Source organism: Zophobas morio, unplaced genomic scaffold (genome assembly GCF_036711695.1).
Source record: "Zophobas morio isolate AGI-343-1 ecotype UQ-CSIRO unplaced genomic scaffold, CSIRO_AGI_Zmor_V1 ptg000640l, whole genome shotgun sequence".
Taxonomy (NCBI): Eukaryota; Metazoa; Arthropoda; class Insecta; order Coleoptera; family Tenebrionidae; genus Zophobas; species Zophobas morio.
The window spans coordinates 47,962-68,128 of record NW_026972743.1 but is presented as its reverse complement, the minus strand read 5'-3'; the positions used below and the strand labels follow the sequence as shown (position 1 = coordinate 68,128).

Below are 20,167 nucleotides of genomic sequence, written 5' to 3'. Positions count from 1 at the left end.
ACTTTTTACGAAAAGTCGATTATTGGCTTATTGAAGTTAAATATCCTTAATCTTTTAACGGGGAAAATTATAGAATTTATTGAGTTCAGGTACTTTACACTATATTTTGTTAAATAGTAGTGGGATAGGAGTAAAGCAAGATGTTTAAAAATGTAAATTTTAAAAAAAAAATTTAAGTAAACTAGGATTTTGCTTCTTTATAAAAAAACAAAATGGGCGACTAAACTGATGACAGTGTGCGCCTTATAGAAAGTTATAATTTTATATTAAATTAACTGAAGGAACTATTTCAAAGGTAGCAGAAGTAAAGGGGTTTAATTTGAATTTCTTATTGCCCCTTTGTCTTACATTACCTTATAGTTTAAAAGCTCAGTAGTTTTATATAATGCGTTTGATCCAATACCGGTCTTCTTCTCTGTACCCTATCACATATGGACTCTGTAACGGTGTTAACCATGTGATGTTTTAGATATATTATACATTTTCCTAAGTCGGCCGCAATTTGTAGCCACTACTTACTGTAATATCAAAAAAAACCGACAGGGGTTCCAAGGAGCTGAAGATGACTTTCTCTTCTTTTGACAGTTTATCTATTAATTTATTTTTTTTACATACTACAGGCGTTATACCTTCTATAACCTCAAGTTAGTGGTTTCCTTTACAATATTAAAGACCTTTAGCGTTACCTCATATAACTAGAAGACAGCTATTTTAAATTTAAGCGTTTTCCCTTCGTCCATGTAGAAATATTTTGAGCTGTTTGTTGTTTTGAAGACATTACTAAGTCGCTTTTCTAGGATATGGTCGTTTATATATTTTTAGGAAGTGTGCAGGAGATAGTTTATACCTTTTTTATTCATTTAAAGTAAATATTTTACAGCTGTGCTTTTAAATTATTGCAAAAGTGGGTCTATCTCACGTTCACGGTGCAAAAAAATTTAAAGTTTCACATTATCCAAGGTGCGCCAGTAAACATTTTAAAGAGATTTTTTAAAGAGTTTGGAATCTTTTATATTGCAAGCCAGCATTAAGACCATTCTACCTTTGCCCAACTCTTCTACGACCAGATTTTAGCTTTATTTATAAGATTTAATTGGCTTTTTCTACATTTATGATTTATAAGGCAAAAATAATTGTTTCTTTTTTAATAGGATACCCGAAATCAGGCTTTTAGTTAAATTAAAGATCACAAAATAACGCTAAGGTACTTTATCTGACAGTGCCAGGTGATGGAAGTTTTTTATAATATAAATTTGGGCAGACACCCGGTAAAATCAAGTACAAATAGCTTTTTTTGCTAATAACTTGAGTTATATTGCGTATTTCGCATTCAGTCTCCTTGAAGTTTCTCATCGTTATATATTACATATATACATGTGTAAAGGCACACAGACAGTAAGTGTGCGCTAAAGGCGTTCGTGGACAAGTAAGTTTCGCTTCCACTGGTGGTATTATGATACCTACTAATACCTTTAGAAGAAGCATTAGTGGTAATTAGGAAAAGGTTTTCAAGTTGTTTCAAACACCGTTCGTAGTTGCGCAAAAAATAGGGTGGGTTTGCTACCATCGCAAGAGCTTATACTGCTCTGCAGCAGTGCACTTGCGTCCAAGCAACGCGTAGGCCATAAGGGCTCGCATACATTCAATACAAGCGCATGTATTAAATTGAGGACATTGCGCTTTTTGCACACAGCGGTATTAGAGTGCGTGGGTTACCTTTTGAACCAGCTGCAAGGCATTCAACGTGTGTCCACTAATTCCACTGCGTCCTGATGATGACGTCCAAAAAATATAAGTCCCCATGGCACTTTAACACCTTTAAGAATTAGAGGCGGATAATAGTAATAAGTGTTCGCAATAGCGTAAGTGCTTAAATTATCATTATTCTTTTCTTGTGATGAGCAACGCATGGCATTTAAGAAGGTTTATCGTAGGTTACCACTCGGCAAGCTAGAAATTCAAGTAAATAAAATAGGGCCTGCGCATATTTAGAAGCCAGAGCAGGTGATTTTTAATAACAATATATGGTGATGCCGTCAACGTATAGAGCTAAAAAAACTTAGATGTCAGGAGGAATATCGCATGTATGTAAAGATATACTAAAGTTGACAGTACCTTTGATAATATATATGGACCTGCTTTATAAAAGTTTATTATTATTTTTGTAGGTGAAAGTATAAAAATTTTAGCAAGCTAATGGGATTTATTAGAAGCTAGCAGGATCTGTTGTAGAGTATATTGATTTTGCGACACTCATAAACTGACTTGCTAGCGTGTACAAATGTTTGTCAACTTATTCCCGATCCACTGGGAAATCTCCAGCAAATCTAAAAAGTTAAAAAGGAGAAGAGATCTTGAGACGCGAACAGCCTTTTGCACTAGGGAAAGCAACTTGCACTTCCGTTTCTTCTCCCTAAAGGTAAAAAATTGCCAGAGTTAGCCGGTTTAGATATAACTGCTATGCAGATAAAGAATACTTTAGTAAGAAGCCTCTATGTATGCTTAGAATCTTTTTTTGTTTAGGGGGGCATCTTAACCTTTTGCAAAGAATTTTTGTAAAAAGGTTTAATCTGAAAAAATATGTGGTCTGCTGTCCTCACATGTCAATTTACTCAAAGTTTTTACGGCTATACTTTTGTTGAAAAATATGTAATATTAAAAAAAAACAAAACTAGCTTAATTAGATTAATACCCTTTGTTGCGCGTGCTCAGAAAATCTTAGTAATTCTTGACTGGTAAACTAGAATGTTTTATATGGACAATATACTTAATTGTATCCCCTATAACCGTTTAATAATAACTGCCCTTGCTATTTTAAGAAACATGGTAGAAGACTTCAAGGAGTTTCAACATGGTTAATATTCGGGACTGTTCTAAGGAATGATTTAATTTCTACCTCTTCAGTTAGGCGCGATTAAACTGTGATAAACGTCCTCATAACTATCAAGTTACTTCAGGAAGAAAACTGTGTGTGAACATAGTCATAACCTCTCTCTACCCTTGATAGACTACTTTGTTCTAAACGAGCATGATATTACACTAACAAAATCATTTTTATATTAAAGCGCGTTTCGTTCACTAAAGGTCATGTTTTTGAGAGTAATGTTCGAATGGAATTTTTTACGCACTAAAAAAGAAGCATAGGAATTTCGAGAAGTTGATTATAATATATACTGGCCTTTGCAGGTGCCCAGCATCCTCGAGGAAGGGTGCTTAGTATGATAAGAATGGAAGAGCGAGCTATTATATTATTTAATTGTTGTACTGACATTCTACAACCTGACGCTACCGGGTACGCTGCTTAATCTAATACTTTCATAAGCCCTGAATTCCGAAATGTCTCTGTTTAGTTTAGTATTACTTTCTCTTTTTGGCGAGGCCAGCTTACTAACGCTAATGCGAAGGTATTTATAGTATAAGAAACATACACTAAATTGTGAGACAGTAAAAAAGGTGTTAAGATGTGTAACTAACGCTGTGAAAGCACATGGAAAAGCACATGCCCTTGGTACCTGGTATGATATGGATGAATGGAGGTATATCTAACATAATCTAGGTATTAACATTAGTTATTCGTACATTATATATTAATTTAATATCTCTTGGGGATGATATTTACTTTTTAGTGTAGTGGGAAACCTAACTAATACATATATATGTAATATATATAAATAAGGCTCGAGAATAGCAAGCTGAGGCGGTAGTTTCGCTCGTTTTTCCAGAGCACACATATAAGTTATTTTGCCTACTTCCGGTTCAAATGTGTAGCGAAACTTTCATAAACAGTAGTAGCTGCTACTCGAGTGCTCAGTCAAAAGCTGCATTGGATGCCTCTGCAGGCTAAGTGTGGATCATGATGAGCCATTAATATATCGTGTAGGTGCTTTTATAATGCAAGGATTTTGCTCTTTGCGCACAGTATTAAAAGCTTTTTCGTTGACAGCGTAATTTATTGTTGATTTTTATTATTAAGTAATTTACCCAATGTTAAGATTTCTCACCCTTAAAAAGAAAGTGAAAGTAGCGTGTGGGCGAGATCTCGTCGACGTATATAAAAATACGTGTGTGCCGGTTTGAAGGAAATATGAAGGTAAGTACACAAAGCGCAAACAGTAGTGTCGAGAGCAGAAAAACCTGCATTACTTTGAGGCCCAAAAGTAGCGTTGACAGCGTAGTACCATTTCGAATGCAGAAGACTTGGCCACTTAGAAAGTATTTCAAGACCCTGTAGAGGATGCACAGGGCTTTAAAGTATAAAGTATGGCAGAAGGTCTCAGCGCCACCTGTGATCATATACCTACCCATGTTTAGGTAGGTGCCTCCTTTAGCCTATTTAGATTAGGCTACGAGCTCAATTCCTGTATCGTAAAAAAGTTGGTCTTAAAACAAAAAATTGAATTACTGACAATTTATCGCGCTCCTTTAAAAACGTTTTTTCAACCGCCACGGCAAGACAGTCTCGATCTTTAGCACTGCCAAAAGCAGGCAGAACAAACATTATTTTTTAATACCAGATAAAGGTCGCAGTGTCTCCGGCACACTACAGCGAAGGACTTTTGACGCTTTGACAAAGAACTAAGTGAACTACAAACTTTAAGTGGCAGCTTAAGTGGTACATCCCTTCTGATTTCGCTGATGATATCAAGGCCAAACCTACTACGATGGTTTTATCAAAAGTGCTGGTCACCAACCCGCCTCCTTCGCTGTTAATCAGAGACGGTAATGGGATGGCAATGCGAAGCACTCAAAAGTTAACCGCTTTCACCTCCACGTCTATTACATTTTGTAATTTCTCCTTTAAGGCTGTTTTTAAAGCGAATAGCAGGTTACTAATGTATTTATAAAGAAAGATCCAGCATCAAGTTGTCGTATAAGCATTCCGCGGTAGCGGCAGAGCTTTTTATTCGACGGCGCTCGCTAATAAAATTAACTAGGTACTTTTTCAGAAGTTCAGGATCTTAGAAAGCTTCACGACTTCAACGCAAAAGTTAGCGAGCTTTTAAAGGTTCCTACTACATCAACTAGTAGGGGCAAAAGTTAGCAAGGAGATAGAATGTCGCTTAAAGGTTGCTAAAAATTTTGTCAAGTCTGTTGGCTGTGCACAAACATCCCTTCCGTAGTTTTCGTTTTCACAATCAAAGCCCTTTAAATTAGTCTGTACTAAGCCTTTATAAGTTACTGGTACTATGTTCACACTTGTCGCCTGGGTTCAATTTGCAAGAGTAGGTCTATGGAATTTGACCCTAAACGACAGGCTCGGTTTTTAAAAAGCTCTGATAAGTTTGAGTACCATTTCCTAACGAATTAGGCAGTGCCCAACAAAGTGGTATATTTAGTTACCAGTAACCGTAAAACAACTCTATTTAATTCCCAGAGTTTTGCTCGTTAAAAGGTTAACTGAAAAGCAAAGCACAGTTAACCGCCCTCTTAAACGATAGAGCTAAGACACCCGTCATTAAGTAACTAAGACAAAACCTGAATTTACCTGGAGGTTCTGCGATTAATAATGTGGAGGTGGCACCCTCCTGGTGTAGTAATTCAAATAATACAAGATTTGCTCGGTGTTGCCATAATACCCCCTCAGGAGGATATATTGATGCCAATTCGTACACCAAGCCCTCTTGAGGTGGAAAGACAGGTTAAGCGCTAAAATCATTTGTAAACAGAAGCCAATTAAATAAAAAATATATATCCGTAAGTTTAAGTGTGCGGTCGTTGTAGGAAAAAATTTTCTATGTCCAAGCAAGAAATAGTTTTCAAAAGTGATACACGAAAAACCCTATTTTAGCTTTTTTAAATTAAATTGTGCCATACCCCTCTAGTGGCCCTGTGGCGCAGCGGTAGCGCTTCAGATTCCAGTCCTGATGGTCGTGGGTTCGATTCCCACCGGGGTCACTCGTTCGGCTGCTGTACTGTCTTTTTCAATTCTTTAATAACCGCGGGATTTTGATATTAAGAGTCGTGCCGTTTTTTGCCTACTATTGCATTAAATTTGTCTTTACAACTTGGACACCTAAGCAGAGCGGAAATATGATCGGGGAAACTTCAATAGAGGATACGTTAATCAAACATTTAGGCTTTATCCGCTTTTTTTTTTATATATTTTTTAGTTATATTTAGTGACTTATTAAATTCCAACTAGCAGCTCTTATTGCGGTTCAGGGGCCGAGAGAAGTTTTAATAAAAATGTGTATTTTATTTAAAAACTCGTTTTTATACAATCTTTAGTTAAATATATACCACAAAATTAGCAAGTTCTGCTCTCTCCTGAAAATTTGCACTTTCAAGGACTAAGTGAGGAAACCGAAAAAGTTTTAAAATTGGCGGAGCTAATTAAAAAAGTCACTGAAAATTTAAAAGTTGCTTTAAAAAAATTTGAGGTGAAAAATTATCTTGGTCTTTTTATTTTTTTATAATGCGGCACTAACGCAATTATCTTTTTGTTTTACAAAGTTGCTGTTTGTCTCTACAGGAGAAGCAGACGATTTAATTGAGAAATGGCTGAGTATTTTTGATATTGCCGATGATTATTTAAACGGCATGACTTTAAATTATGACACAGCCTCTTGTAATAAGGATAAATAACTGGTATTTTATCTTTGTGGCCATTTTATAAAACGTTTACTTTACTTCTTTTTAAAGGGCTTGTAAGTTGGTTATAGTATTTTATTAGCTTTGCTTTCTGCAATTTTTGGTTTAAATCTAAATTGATCCCCCCCCCCTAATTATACGTTAATACCGTTTTGGTGAAAGTTTATTTTTGTATTTCTAGAGAATATCTGTTATAAAAGCCCTTTTTTATTCTATTTTCATTTAATCCTTTTTTTTTTAATTTTTATATAAAAACTTATGTAGGGACAGCTAACTCAGGATTTACTTCTAATATTACTATTATTGAGTGAAACTTGAAACGGCATTTAAGTTAAATTCTCCAAAATTTAAATAAAAACAAACTGTAGTCGTCCAAAATCTTCTAAAGGGAGCTCAATCTTTTTTAATCTTAATAACTCTCAGGAAATATAGTTAAATATACCTACATTGCCTTAAATAATATTTATCTTAAATAAAAGAGTTAAAATTCAGGCGGGATGTGTCGTACTAACGCGCTAAGGTTCCACTTACTGTGGTAATTAATCCGCAGGTAACTTATGTTAGCCATATGAACTTAAAAGTTATTAAACAACTACCAGCAGTTACCCCTCAAAAGTAAATAAAGTCCATCTTAAGAGCAGATAGTTAAAAAAGGGTATTTTAAATAAAACTAGAGTTAAGCAAAGCTACTTAGGTTCGTAGAGATGAACTATGTTACCTCTTCTTTAGATGAAAGGTTTCTGGCATTTTGTACCCCTTAAAGAAACCACATAGAATCCTTCAACTTTGTGTGCCTTTGCTCAAGGGAGGTCTGTCCAAATTATACTTTTTTTTAAGCGTAACCAAAAAGGTTTGTTAGTCCTCTGACTGATTGCAGCTTTACGGTAAGTAGCTTGCGAATTGTTGCAAAGTGTAAGGAAAGCAGTAAAGCAAAATATGCGGCCTTTAATCATGCAGCGTGTAGGACCCCTTCTGTCTCATGTTTTAATGACTACTGCGAGCGTTCAGTAAGTCTATCTGGCGCGAGAGGGCGCCCATAAATCTTTCGAAGGCATAGCGTGAGTGACTCGAGGCGTATTAGTCTGGACTTATGCTATTCAGCCTAACGTGGTGATAAACCGCTGCAAAAAAGTGCCACGGCGGCCCCGAGTACACTTGATTTGAGGCCTACTGCTGGAGACTAGCATTGCGGCCAAACAGTCGGTATGCTAATTTTTTGTTAGATTTCCCACCTTGCCCGAAAAGTGGACTCCCGCCTTATGGAGGCAGCAAATCGTTAAGGTATCGATCTCTAACAATATATAAATGCTGGCTAATGTGCCGTGCCTTTGTTAATAGGGAATTGTCAAAGTTAGATAACGACCTAATTTATTGGGTTGCAACTACGTTAAAGTCACGCCTAGATTGTTATTTTTTTGGTGCTCCTAAATATGTTAAGGATATTTTTTATAAGGATTGGATTCCACCTCAGCTATAATTCAGGGATCTTAGATTTATCTAAGCATTTTTTAACTACTTTCAATTGCCCAGTTATATTAAATTACGAGTATGCATAGAAAGGTATACACTTTAAACAAAATCTGAATGAATCAAAAGAATGTTTCATAAATCTTTTTAGAAGGCCTTCGCGCTTAAAGTTCTCAAGGGTTTTACTCCCGATTCTTCCTCTTTTATTTATGTTCTTTTGAAAGAGTGACAATTTTTTTTTATTTTTTTTTTAAAATAGTTAATTAGCTCATTATTTTTATATAAACACATATTTACTCAGTGCAACACGTAGTATAATTTTTAAGATATTAAAATAATGCAATGGTGAACCTACTTAGAGAAGTAATAATATCAAACAAGCGAAATATTGTATGTTATTTGTTTCTCACTACATCCTTAAAGTTGATAGAATCCACCTCAATTCCGAAACCTAAAATTTTATTTTTTCTTTTACTGACATACCAACCTGGTCCTATGTAGGATAGAGATTAATCTCTTCTTTTTCTCTTGAAAGACCTGGAAAAACCACTGGAGAAATCATCACTTGGAAAAATGGCCACCAGTACTAGACCTGCGGTTACGGATTCGAATGGGCAAATGAATAAGATGTTTTTTTTTGCAAAAAGTTATAATTTAAATAATTCTCTTTTTTTATTTTTAATAATGGCAATTTTAAGGGTTAAGTTTATAAAATTCCCATAACTCTCACCTTTTTTGTCTTCTCACGTCCGGAAAAACTTTTTACTTCGTTTACAAAGGAACTTTACAACATCTGTTAGCTAAACTTTCTAACAAGATCTCTTTGTTCCTTTTAAAAGCAAGGAGCAGAGTTTCGATTCTTTGCGCTTATTTCTAACACATAGTAAACGCCGTATTTAAAGGGGGTCCACACCTCACGTTATAGGCAATCACACCTTTTTTTTGGCAGGAAACTTTTATATTATAATTTTATATATTAACTCAAAAAAAAAACTTCGGTTTAGTAAAATGAGTGAGTCCCTTCGAATGGGTTAACTAAATTTAACTGAAGCTCCACTTGGATAAAACTGACTATAACTACCACCCGTTTCGGCCAAACCGTTGATAAAGTATTCTATAAACCTTGACAAGTGAGCCCTTACAATAATTAATCTGCCTTCTGAAGCTGAACGATATCACGAAGTTTATTATAAATGCAGTTGTAGTTGGTAGTCATATAACTTTACACTTTTTGTTTCCAATTTTTGTTATACTTAATGTAACAGTGACTTTTTCTTAGTGTTTCTTGAAATAATTAAACTATTTTTTGCTACCAGAATAATATATTATTATGAGACGAGCTTTATGGACAAGAAGTGCTAATATTTTTATTAGTAACAAACTGCTAAATTAGTCTGGAGACAAGATCCACGACAGTGGGGAGCGGCAAAGTATGAATGTTGAGATTTTGTAGCAGATCTGAGACCTCTTTATTATCTTCTTGCAGGGAGGGCGACTCCAGAGTTTTAATTTTTTCCAATTGTTCTTGAGATGCAGTCATAATTTTACAGACGTCAGCAATTCTAAACATTTATGTGTATCTAGTTAGATGCCCGAAGTGCAGAATACAGTAGAAGAGACGAATACTCTGGCAAGTACCGCTCGGGATACGGAGAAAAATTTGAGAAAATCTAAAGATAACAAAGACAAGAAAGAAGAATGGACACAAGGCAAGTAAATATATAAAAAGCACTTCAAAGGTCACTTTCATATCGTTACAGAATCTTTGACATCCGTTAGGATTAAAGTAATTCGTAAGAACGACTCTGCGCAGCAGCTCTATAGCAAAAGATTTGTCACTCGTTGTTGTTCACACGAGACACTGGCTACCTAGTGAAATGCTGCCTGCGACTTTAATCCAAACAGTCTCAAAAAGCTACAGAGTCGAAAAATTTTAGGAGAAACCTGGAATTGCTCTAATACATAATAAACCGCCGCTGGTAAAATACTCCTCGTTGAGAGTAACTGCTGGCCTAAGACGGAGAAGGGGCCACTGAGCGACTCAGAAAGCACCGGAAGGGCCAATCCCTGCGGCCCCACTAACACCCATCTAGTGGGTCACATGTGTATTGGTCAGGCGCAACCACGGAGGAGCGCACGCCCGACCTTTGTCTCGAGTAGCCCTCGAGGTCTTGGCAGAACGTTTCCACGACGCCGTCTACCACCAGCTGAGCGCCTCTTTCCTCCAATTCCTCGAATCTTCAGTGAAGAAAGTTGTTGAAAAGTAAAAAAAAGATCTATTAATGAAAGTCTTGTTGACTTCTCCACCACGCCTTCAAAAACAGAGCCGGCGCCAGAGGGAGGCGGGCGAGGGGCCAATGTCTTCAACGCCTCGTGCAGGTCTATGTACACCTGGCAGAGAACGACCAATAATAGCAAGCAGCCTGAAAGTTCTAATGGCTTACCAGATCGTTCGACCAATCCCAGATGGCCCGACGAATGAAGGTCAAGCTGCCTTATTATACGGCAACCAGTAAGAAGCTTGTAATGCGACCAGTTGCGATAATCAGACTTATCAGCTTGCAGAACGTCTCAAACTCTTGAATTTGAGAAAAACGGGCGCCGTTATCCTTCGCCACACCAAAAAGAATTTGCTCGGCATCCGTCAAGAAGCGATCTAAAATTCTATTGGTGATAAAAAATGGGCACCCTAAAAAGGTAACAGCGGACTTTTTGTTACTTCATTTGCACGTGCTTAATAAATGCAAGCTTGCGTTCTTCGTTTCTCAATAACAAATATCTCTCTGTTATTATTCAAAAAACAAAACTAAAGAAAGAAATGGAAAATGTCGAAGTTTGAGAACCAGAAATAGACTTTAGCAAACTTAAGAAAGTCGACGCGAAGTCTAGCACTTTGCCATCCTCATGGAGATCTTCAAAGTTAGAATCAAACTTATTTTTCTTGTTCCAGCATCTTTCGTAGAAGCTCATCGTGGCTTGTTGAACAGTACTGCAGAACGAGCTTTGCGATTGGTGGCTAAAGTACCCTCTTGTTCAAGCTGAATCCACTTTTCAAAAACCGCAAGGTCTTCACAAAACACATCGACGCACAGCGGAACTTCATAAGGCCTCAGGCTGCCTAGCGCATTTCAGCGGCACGAGCCTCAGAACGAGCTAGCCTACAGAATACGCAAAGTACCTGCGAGTTCTTGATCAAAACTCAACGTCTCTGCTATGGCGTGACGGAATAAAGAAAGATCCGATAAATAAGTTTCCAATTCCTCCTTTAACTTCGGCTTAACGCACTCATTGATAAGCCATGCCGCTGCGAGGCTCTGCATAAAGACAAATAGCTTCGTCACCCCACTTGTGGTCGGATCAAAAGACACCATCACGCGTTCAGCAGAGGCGTCGCTAAAAATGCTCTGCAGCGCAGTGTTCAGAAACACGCGTTGTTTTTCGAGAATATTCACCACAAAAGTCATGAACCATTCGGGCTTGGCAGAAAAAAATCACGAAATATGCGAAGAACAGAGCAGCCAAGCAACCTTATCTACTCGATTGGTTTGGTGGTCACCAGAAAAGTGGAAACGAAACCGCTTGAACACAGGAACAAAGAGCAAACGGACGACCATTCCTTCCGGCGAGAGCATGTGGATATCTGCCGGTGGGTCGGACTCATTGAGCCACTCGAGCTCCGCTGGGCCCATTGACTTGTATAGGTGGTGTCCTGCGATGTCAATGAGGCACGTGGTACATGGGAAAACACGTGAATACGGAAATCGAATACCAAAGTGCAGAAGGCTAACTAGTTGAGGTAAGACCGATTGGATGTGAGGAGAGCCCATCACATCTGCGGACGGCCAGTTGATTAGCTGGAAAAGGCCATTCAGCTCCCTACAGAGCCAGTAATAGCGAGCTGCTAAGGCAGCCCGTCAATAGGCAACATACGCTAGAAGCTTCGAATGGACTTTGGATAAGCAAAAACGCAAGCGCGCTTGACAAAAGGCTCGTAAAATGGTACAGTTGCTATTAAACATTGTCGGAAATAATAAGGTTAAGAAAAGGACATGTATTCTAAAGTGACCTTTCTTGAAGAAGTTTTAGAAGATTACAAAAATGCTGTAGTGATTGCAGCGACCCAGTCAACGCGTTGTGCTCAGAACCGAAAGCGATATTTTTAGGCTCGACAACTTTCTGAATGTCATCGCTGACCAATTGGTGGTTAACTTGGGATATTTTATAGATGTAATAATTTTTACTTAGCTAAACCCAAAATTCGTACCTTTTAAAATTTTTTAATACTGCGTTGTGTATTATTTGGTATTATTTTTAATACCATAAATTAAAAATGAGATTTTAACAAACGAATCTCAACAAAGTTGCTTTAAAATTGGTCTTTTTAATAATGCAAAATGAAAATAAGGAGACTAAAGACACAATATATATATATATTACAACTCAAAGCAACTCTGTTTCGTTTCAACTTATACTAAAAAAAAGTTCCAACTTCAAATAAAACCTTAAAGTCAAAATTGTACTCCACCACTTGTAGTAGTTAAGTTTTTTTTTAAGTTCAAAAAGTTCTTCTAAAGGGGCCCTAAGACTGGAGGCGTAAGCTTCACAGGAAGTTAGCTAATCGATATTTTTATTAAAAAAGTTTTAATTAAAGTTAAAAGTTAAGAGAACTTCTCTCATTAACGTTTCCACTTTTATGTATTTTTCCTGTAAAGTTTCTATTTTTTTCTTCCCTTCCTCAAGACTGTTTCTGAAAAATTTATCTCTTTTTAAAGATTGTTCAACGTCATCTGTAACCTAAAGTCATTTAGTCTTAATTATTTTAAATATAAAAAACAAAGAAATACTTTTTTATAAAGCTCTGACTTAACAGCGTTCGCCTCAAGAAGAAGAGTAGAAAGATTTTTCTATTTAAGTAATAAAAAAAAACACTAGCTGGCAAGTATTGTCAAAACTTCTAAAAAGAAGAAACCATAGAAGTTTATACAACAAAAAGACAGCTAAGAAGCATGAACGGCCGCTTTCCATATATTCTTCTATATAAATTCATCATTATTCACCATGTTAACTTTACTAAAATTTATTTACGAACAAATAAATTCAACTTTTTAAGAACCTTTATAAGTTTTAACAATTTTATAATAAACTGCTCTAGATAGTAGAGTATCCTAAGTCAAAATACTACGGTAGTAACGCGTATAGCTCTGTAAGTTTTGCTATTTTGTTCCATACAAAAATACAACACTCCTTAGTGACGTAAATCACGAAAACGGCATCCTTTTACCGGCGCAAACCACGATAATGAAAACTAAGTTTTTTGGCCTTTTCTTATAAACGACGCAGTATTAATATAATACAATATAACTATACACACACAAGTAATACCTAAAGTTGAGAAGGTCATAGCCGGCACGATGCTTTACCTTTCTTGAATACCTCAAGGTCTTAGCAACTAGAGAGAGGGTAGTGCAAATCAAGCAACAAGGCGCCAGTACAAAACTTAAGTCTACATTAGGACAGTGGTTAGAGAACGTGATAATGGGCAAAACAGGAGTAGAAACTTCTTGTGTTGTAAAAAGTTGGTGACGCTTAGGTGAGTTTGAAAAAATTGTTCGTCATTAACAAACTAATATTATTATTAATCATCTAAAAAGTTGTCCAAAACTATGTTCAATATCTTCTATAGAAGTAAGGGGTAACAGAGGGTGGTTCAAAGCCCGTGTTTTGCAGACGGATATTAAAATAGTTACTCAGTTTCTACTAAGTTTTACACGTGTGCAGTTAGATGGGTACTTGTATTAAGCTATACACTGCCGATCCCAGATAAGACTACTTGATATTCAGAATGTTGTTAGATTCTGAAGCGGAAGAGAATTTTATTACTGTGTCCACTGCAAAACCAAGGTTGAACGAATCCAAAAGGAATATATTACCTTACAGCTTCTTTAGAGGAATTAATTTAAAAAACTTGGATCACAAAAAAAGTGGAAATAATGAAAGTTAATTCACAATTATAGTATACCATCCACTACTTAAAAAAATCGACTTAGTAGTGGGAGAAGGCAAAAGAAAATTTCGTATTAATTTGGTGAAATTCTCTAATTAGCAATTGAAATGAAAATAAATCAGGAAGTTCGTATATAACCAGAAGGTCGCGGCGAACTCAGTGTTAAATTTCACTCCTTTAATAATAAACGCCATTTTAAAGGGAATAGGAATTCTTCTAAGAAATAATAAAGTCCTTTTAAGATGTATACGAAGTCAAGGGAATAAAATAGTTAAATAACTTATTTATATGAAAATAAATTAGGTTATCTATTGAATACAAGTGATTAATTTTTGTTGGCTTTTATTGAAAATTTTTCAATTGCCTTCTTGTTACGTGAAAGGCCGGTAAATGAAAACTTGATAAATTGGAAAAACGATAAAATCATTGAATAACGTGTAAAGATTGTTATTAGCGAGCACGCATAAAAGCGGAAGTTTATTTATATCAAAAATTCACTATTGTCTGAAAGACTTGATCAACAACACTTTTGAGAATATATTAGCTTCGAGTGGTGAGTCTGCAAAAAAATAAAAATAAATTTACATTCTTATGAATTAATTCGTGTATACCCGGCGATTAAATCATTTCTCATATCCGTCGTAATGCGCTCGGGATTGCCTTGCTCACCCAATCGGAATATATTTTCAATTTGCGAAATTTCCTTACAGTGCAGAAAACCGCGAATAGGCAAAAACAAATTGCTTACAAAGTAAACAAGACGCTTTACCATCGACGTTGTGTCTGCGCCCACAAAAGCACACCAATCGTTGACGACCATTCCACCGCCCAGACATTCTTGGCCTCGATTTACGGTGCCTGCGGCTACAGGGACTTGAAGTAAAGAAGCCGCTTCCTGCATATCTTGTACGCTTACGAAAGGTGGAAGCTTGACAGAAAAAGTTGAAGTTAAAAATCTTTGAGTTGAGCAATAAAAAGAAAATAAATAGCAAACTAGAATTAAACAAAAAGTGCGTACTTTAATATAAAGCGTAAAATAGTAGTAATCGTATAAGAATATTAAAAATAAAAACACCAAACAGCCATGGTTGCTAAGAACACAGTGCGATCCTGTTAAAACGCTGTGGTCTATAGTGTGTCTAAATACTTCAATTTGTAGGACATCTGCAATTATGTCCTCGCTTTCCTGTGGTCGGTCATAAATAATAAAAATCTTTTACATAATTTTAAAATAAGGCGAGCGACCTTATCAAGGTTGGGATGTATAAGGCCCACGTAATCGTTACAAGCTATAACGTTTCCTAAAGCTGAGTGTCTTTCCTCAATTCTTTGAATAACTACAGTATCCGGAAGAGAATCACGTAAATGTTGTAGTTCTTGGTCCGTAGTAATACTTGGCACCAGGAGGCCATGTTTATTTCCTAAAAAAAAATTATATTTTGAACGTTAATAAGCCAGAATTAAAGTAAATATACCGACAATCTGAGCTCCTATAATACGACAACCTCCGATAAAGGCGTGCACCACGGGTATGTGGTGCTCTAACTCTGCTGCGAAGGTACTAAAAAAAGATTCCCCTAAGTAACAAGGAGAAAAAGATATTATTGCTCATATTTACAAAACCAAAAAAAAAAAAGGCTAAAAAACAAAAAATTTTCAGTTGAAAAGGAGATAGCTTTAGTGATTTTAGCACCATATTACCTCCTCCAGAGGCCACCAGGCAGTAGGAATTAGTTAAGGAGGCATAAACACCTATGTCACAACTATTTTCAAATTTTATTCTTACAGCCATCAGAAGGGAAATTCGTTTTTAAATAGACCCGGAGTATTATAGTAAAAACTAATAAAAATCAGGGAGGTGCCTCCAAATGAACGAACATCCTATGGATGGACGTCACGAGCTTCCTTGTGAAAGGTTTTAAGAGTTAAAAAAATACTGTATGAAATTCTCTTTCGCCAACGTTTGAAGACTTAATATTACCAATAATTACTTACAATGAAACCGTGAAAGGAATATAATGCGGATTCAACTATATCTTCTACAATAACTTACATATTTGCCCAATAGCCAAAAACATCGCTTTCGACAAAAAAATCAATAAAAATGAATAAGCTTCAAGAAAAATAAGAGAAGTCCACTACCCCCGATTACTACGGTTCAAGCGTGCATGCTCGACACGTGTTTGAATCTCACTATAGCCTAAAGAAAATTTGTAGGTTATAATGGGAATGAAACCCACGGCCTTCAGTCTACGTGTCTTTACTACGGAGATAATTCTCCGTCCCGGTATGATGTTCTTGCATATCCAACCAGTTACCCTAGCATTACAGAATTGGTCCTTATATAGTGACTAGAGTTTTTGTTTTGATAAATTGTAAATTAGATTTAAAGAGACTGGCGCTGTCAATAGTTTGTAAATAACTTTTTTTTGGTGCTCGTAAGTCAACAAACTTTGAGTACTTCAAGCTACCTATCAGGAGTGGTCGGGTAAATCAGGGATTGTAAGGATTCAATATCTAGGTAATGAATCCCATCCCACTAAAGAATGGCATACTTCTTCTGGCGTGGTAAGGGCCCTAATAAGATTAGTATCGCTCTAAATTTCATATACTTAGTTGTTAATGGTTTTTTAAAAAAGCGATCTAAATAAAAATATTGTATTACCTACATTTTATTAAAAGCTGTAGGTTGATTGTATAAACATTAAAGCACCCTAGGCTTTACTCTACATAACACCAATTGACTATAGTAAGGGGCACTTGCTAGATTATTTATTTCCTAGATCTAAAGCGTGTTATTACAAAACTGCACTCCATTCACTAGTATTATACCTTCAGCATCTACCTTTAGACTTTGGGTGCAGACATTAAGTATAGTAAATCGAGTAAAATAACACTATTCTTACGGATTCAACACCCCCAGTATCTACTACACTCATAGCAGATTATAAGTAACGGATACTACTATTTCAGCAAACCAATATCATGTGAAAACTGAGAGAAGGTCCAAGTAAGCCCTCTCAGTCATCAGCAACGTTTATAAACGAGCAGCGCTATCCTTTTTTCGAATAAACATTTACAGACTTATTGCAACGAACGCGCATACTTTCAGAAAGAAGGTCGCAGGGCTTGTCGTTCTTTTTATTAAAACTGTCTCAACCATTTAAAGAAAGAGCTAAATAAGGTTTCCGACAAGCGGCGTCGCGTTGGTATTAAAGCTTTTACCTACTAGCGCGCTCTATCTAAAATATAAAAATTATATATATATGCACTATTTCTTATTAAACAAGCTTTTACTAAATTCTTGCAAAAAGCACGGCCACTTGTGAAAGTAGTACCGCTGGCCAAGCCAAACTTTGAGCGACCAATGCGTATTGGGAAAAGCTGTATTTACATATACCTCTCGTTAGCTAAGTGCACAACCACACTATAAAAATTTAAACTTAAATTTATTTATTTAATTAAATTTAAAACGGGAGTTAAGAACATTGTTTATCATACATAAATCGTCGTAGCAATGCACTCACCTGAAGCATAGCATAAGTGTAAAAATATTGCATGCGTCCGAAAAAGAGGTTTTTGCTTTGGTAAATTAACGAATGAGACTCGTACAAAACAGTAAGACATCGAACATACCTTAACAGGTAGATGTCAGAGAACTTAAATTAATATAATTCTAGACCGTGTGTCGCCTTAAACATAATTTAATTGAATATTACAGGGGTTTTGACCTACTTAAAGTAAGTATAACCATCCAATGACGTCAATTATAAGGTGACGATTTTTAAAGTTCAATTTTAATAGTGCTAGTTGTTATTAGTCCTAAAGGGTCTGCACCTTGTACCTATTTTGGCAGTCACGAGCGATTTTGCTACCCGGAGGAGGTTGTAGCAATCCTCCCCCCCCTAGTGGGAGGATTGTAGGTTTTGTTATATTCTTTATTATATCGCACTTCTTGCCAAAGCACTGACTCTTTCAACACTGATTTATTTTTTTATTCTCTGGTTCGTATAAGTTGCTTTCTTTTTCCAGGTTTTCATTTTTTAAGTGTATGACGGGTGATGCTAGTTGGTGCGTGTAAGTATTTTCGTGTGCGAAAAAGTTTACGATGCAGTGCTGTGTTTGTCTTTGGTGCGACCTGCCACTTAGTGGTGAACTCGCGCGGCAGCAAAAACTCCCGGTGGAGAAGTGCCGTCGGTCCTTTGCAGTCCGTGTGCAGTGCAGAGACCCACGTCATCACCAGCCTCATCGTTCCAGCCCGAGAGGGCAGTCCACGACAGATATGGGTTGGCTAACGTTCTAGGTTTGCATATGATGCTAGGGTGTTTACCAAAGAAGTGTTTCAGATTCAGGCCCCTCCTATGGTGGATGTTGCCTGTGTGGCACCGATATTGGACATCATCCCGTTTACCAGCGAAGACATTAAACGTCTGCAATTACAGGATCTCGTTTTGAAGCCTATGTCAGAGTCTATCGCCAAGAGAACCAGTGTACCGCATTTTTCTGTGCACAAGCCAATAAATTAATTACTGAGATTACGAAATGCGCGGTCTCCTTGGATCTCGAAGGTACTAAATTGGTCACCTGATAGACGGAATATATTCCGAGGTCTCCTAGGAAGCATTTTGTTGCTTTTGTTCTTGCCTGTTCAGCTTTACTCTCAGTTGTTTCCTATTTGTTCTTATAGTTTTAATTTAGTATAATTGCTCTTTTCATATTTTCTGATTACTATTTAAAGTTTTTGAATTTTTATTACTCTAATTACTGCTACTTTCGCGCTTTTATCTCTATAGAACGTTATAATCTTTACTTTGTTATACGTATAGAGCTGTCAGGGTTATAAAAATGCTGAATATGTTAATATTAAGAACAGGCGGAGGGTAATCACAAGGTTTCATGTGGCATTAGCGGATAAAGGAATCATGAAGTAGCTAATGTTGGAAGACGAATGAAAGAGGTCTGGTAATAAGCACGCTGGGCGATATAAAAAGTTTAGAATATACAAGTATTCTTTGGTTTCGTATCGGGTACAGTCTTCTATCTAAAAAGTCGCTTGGAAAATATACGTGAACAGCGAACTTCAGGTTTTAAAGTACGTTTAAAAGGTGTTTAAGGTGTGAGTGTAGGGAGGAAAGGGAGTAATGAAGAACACGTATACGAATATATAGGTCGCTTTATAATATACCACTAATGTATTTTCTTTTTAAGTTTTACTTATACAAAATAATAAAACATAGGTTGACAAAGGGTGTAAATATTTTGTTAAATAACTCACTATTTGAGGATTTAAGGACCTTAAGATAATGAATGTCAGAGAGAGGTCAGTCAAACTAAAAAGTAAAACTGAAGTGCAGGCGGTGGCCGATATCGGTGCTAAGAAAGAATGAGATGGTAATCCATGGTGCAAAGATTAATGAATGAGGATTAAATCTTGTGGAAATATATATTTTTACATGGGATATACAATTAAAATATGAAGCAAACTTGGGACAAATTTAAGTATACTTGATTTTTTAGATGGTCAAGACTGTATATTATAGACAAGACTAAAAGTGAAAAGAAACGTTAGATTAAGAGTTTGAGGGGAAACCAGAACTTTAAAGTGCTAAACAGTATCAATAATGTTAGCGGTTAATATGTAATTATGAGGCAGGGAATGAGTTAATAAAATAAAGTCCTTTGCAAGTAATTAAATACCAAAAGTCTTTTTTGAAATAGTTAAATTTTTATAGCTATTAAGAAAGTTTATAACGTTTGCAACCCTGTCGCCATTCCTGTGGTCTTCGGGGGACATTCCTCGCCGAAGAGGTTAAGAGCTAAATAAGACAAAAATCTGGCCCAAGGCTCGGCAAGAACATCTTGGTGAAATGAAGTTGTCTTTCGCATTTTTAAAAAACTATCAACTGCAAAAGCTGCGTTCGTGTTCATTCCTTTGGGCTATTATATTATCTCTTCATGTTATTACTCTTAACTAATAAGTTTTCTTATCAAAGGAAGTAATCTTTTACTGGCGAAAAGATGTACTACCAAATCTTGCTTCGTTAATAAGGATTTTTCCTTTTTAGAAAAAAATTACCTTCTTAAAAGACCTTTATCTCCGCATTT

General features: G+C 36.3%; 2 protein-coding genes, 3 long non-coding RNA genes and 1 other non-coding gene across 10 annotated transcripts; 4 read left to right on the top strand and 2 right to left on the bottom strand.

Annotated features, from left to right (window-relative positions):
- Positions 1–5,823: 5,823 nt before the first annotated feature.
- Positions 5,824–5,895, top strand: Trnaw-cca (transfer RNA tryptophan (anticodon CCA)). Its single transcript has one exon. It is a non-coding gene; the product is annotated as a tRNA-Trp (tRNA).
- An 88-nt stretch (positions 5,896–5,983) lies between these two features.
- Positions 5,984–6,942, top strand: LOC135121619 (uncharacterized). Of its 2 annotated transcripts, XR_010279058.1 has the most exons (5): positions 6,011–6,059; positions 6,146–6,188; positions 6,252–6,380; positions 6,454–6,588; positions 6,856–6,942. It is a non-coding gene; the product is annotated as an uncharacterized LOC135121619 (long non-coding RNA). The 2 variants fall into 2 exon arrangements; XR_010279057.1 differs by having other exon boundaries at positions 5,984–6,188.
- Positions 6,943–7,723: 781 nt separating this feature from the next.
- On the top strand, positions 7,724–8,260 carry LOC135121614 (uncharacterized). The gene is made up of 3 exons (XR_010279056.1): positions 7,724–7,872; positions 7,930–8,151; positions 8,210–8,260. It is a non-coding gene; the product is annotated as an uncharacterized LOC135121614 (long non-coding RNA).
- Positions 8,261–9,385: 1,125 nt separating this feature from the next.
- LOC135121612 (RAD50-interacting protein 1-like) lies at positions 9,386–13,094 on the bottom strand. Of its 2 annotated transcripts, XM_064045929.1 has the most exons (22): positions 13,028–13,094; positions 12,903–12,962; positions 12,727–12,852; positions 12,560–12,672; positions 12,125–12,247; positions 11,989–12,066; positions 11,828–11,934; positions 11,586–11,767; positions 11,427–11,534; positions 11,237–11,372; positions 11,084–11,176; positions 10,902–11,033; positions 10,778–10,841; positions 10,610–10,722; positions 10,503–10,552; positions 10,358–10,449; positions 10,204–10,296; positions 10,030–10,147; positions 9,928–9,973; positions 9,791–9,876; positions 9,685–9,728; positions 9,386–9,620 (listed from the first exon to the last, which is right to left on the bottom strand). In XM_064045929.1, exons 1-22 carry the CDS (start codon positions 13,028–13,030, stop codon positions 9,443–9,445), a joined length of 2,145 nt encoding a protein of 714 aa, XP_063901999.1. In that variant the 5' UTR covers positions 13,031–13,094; the 3' UTR covers positions 9,386–9,442. The 2 variants fall into 2 exon arrangements, with proteins under 2 accessions (XP_063901999.1, XP_063901998.1); XM_064045928.1 differs by having other exon boundaries at positions 11,237–11,534.
- Positions 9,410–10,938, top strand: LOC135121613 (uncharacterized). 3 transcript variants are annotated; one of them, XR_010279054.1, is made up of 5 exons: positions 9,410–9,488; positions 9,545–9,767; positions 9,819–10,321; positions 10,383–10,755; positions 10,871–10,938. It is a non-coding gene; the product is annotated as an uncharacterized LOC135121613 (long non-coding RNA). The 3 variants fall into 3 exon arrangements; XR_010279055.1 differs by having other exon boundaries at positions 9,819–10,570; positions 10,617–10,755; XR_010279053.1 differs by having other exon boundaries at positions 9,819–10,755.
- Positions 13,095–14,531: 1,437 nt separating the features above from the next.
- Positions 14,532–15,911, bottom strand: LOC135121605 (eukaryotic translation initiation factor 6-like). The gene is made up of 7 exons (XM_064045920.1): positions 15,764–15,911; positions 15,538–15,639; positions 15,308–15,483; positions 15,138–15,248; positions 14,832–14,990; positions 14,674–14,765; positions 14,532–14,621 (listed from the first exon to the last, which is right to left on the bottom strand). Exons 1-7 carry the CDS (start codon positions 15,852–15,854, stop codon positions 14,603–14,605), a joined length of 750 nt encoding a protein of 249 aa, XP_063901990.1. The 5' UTR covers positions 15,855–15,911; the 3' UTR covers positions 14,532–14,602.
- Between the last annotated feature and the right edge of the window lie 4,256 nt (positions 15,912–20,167).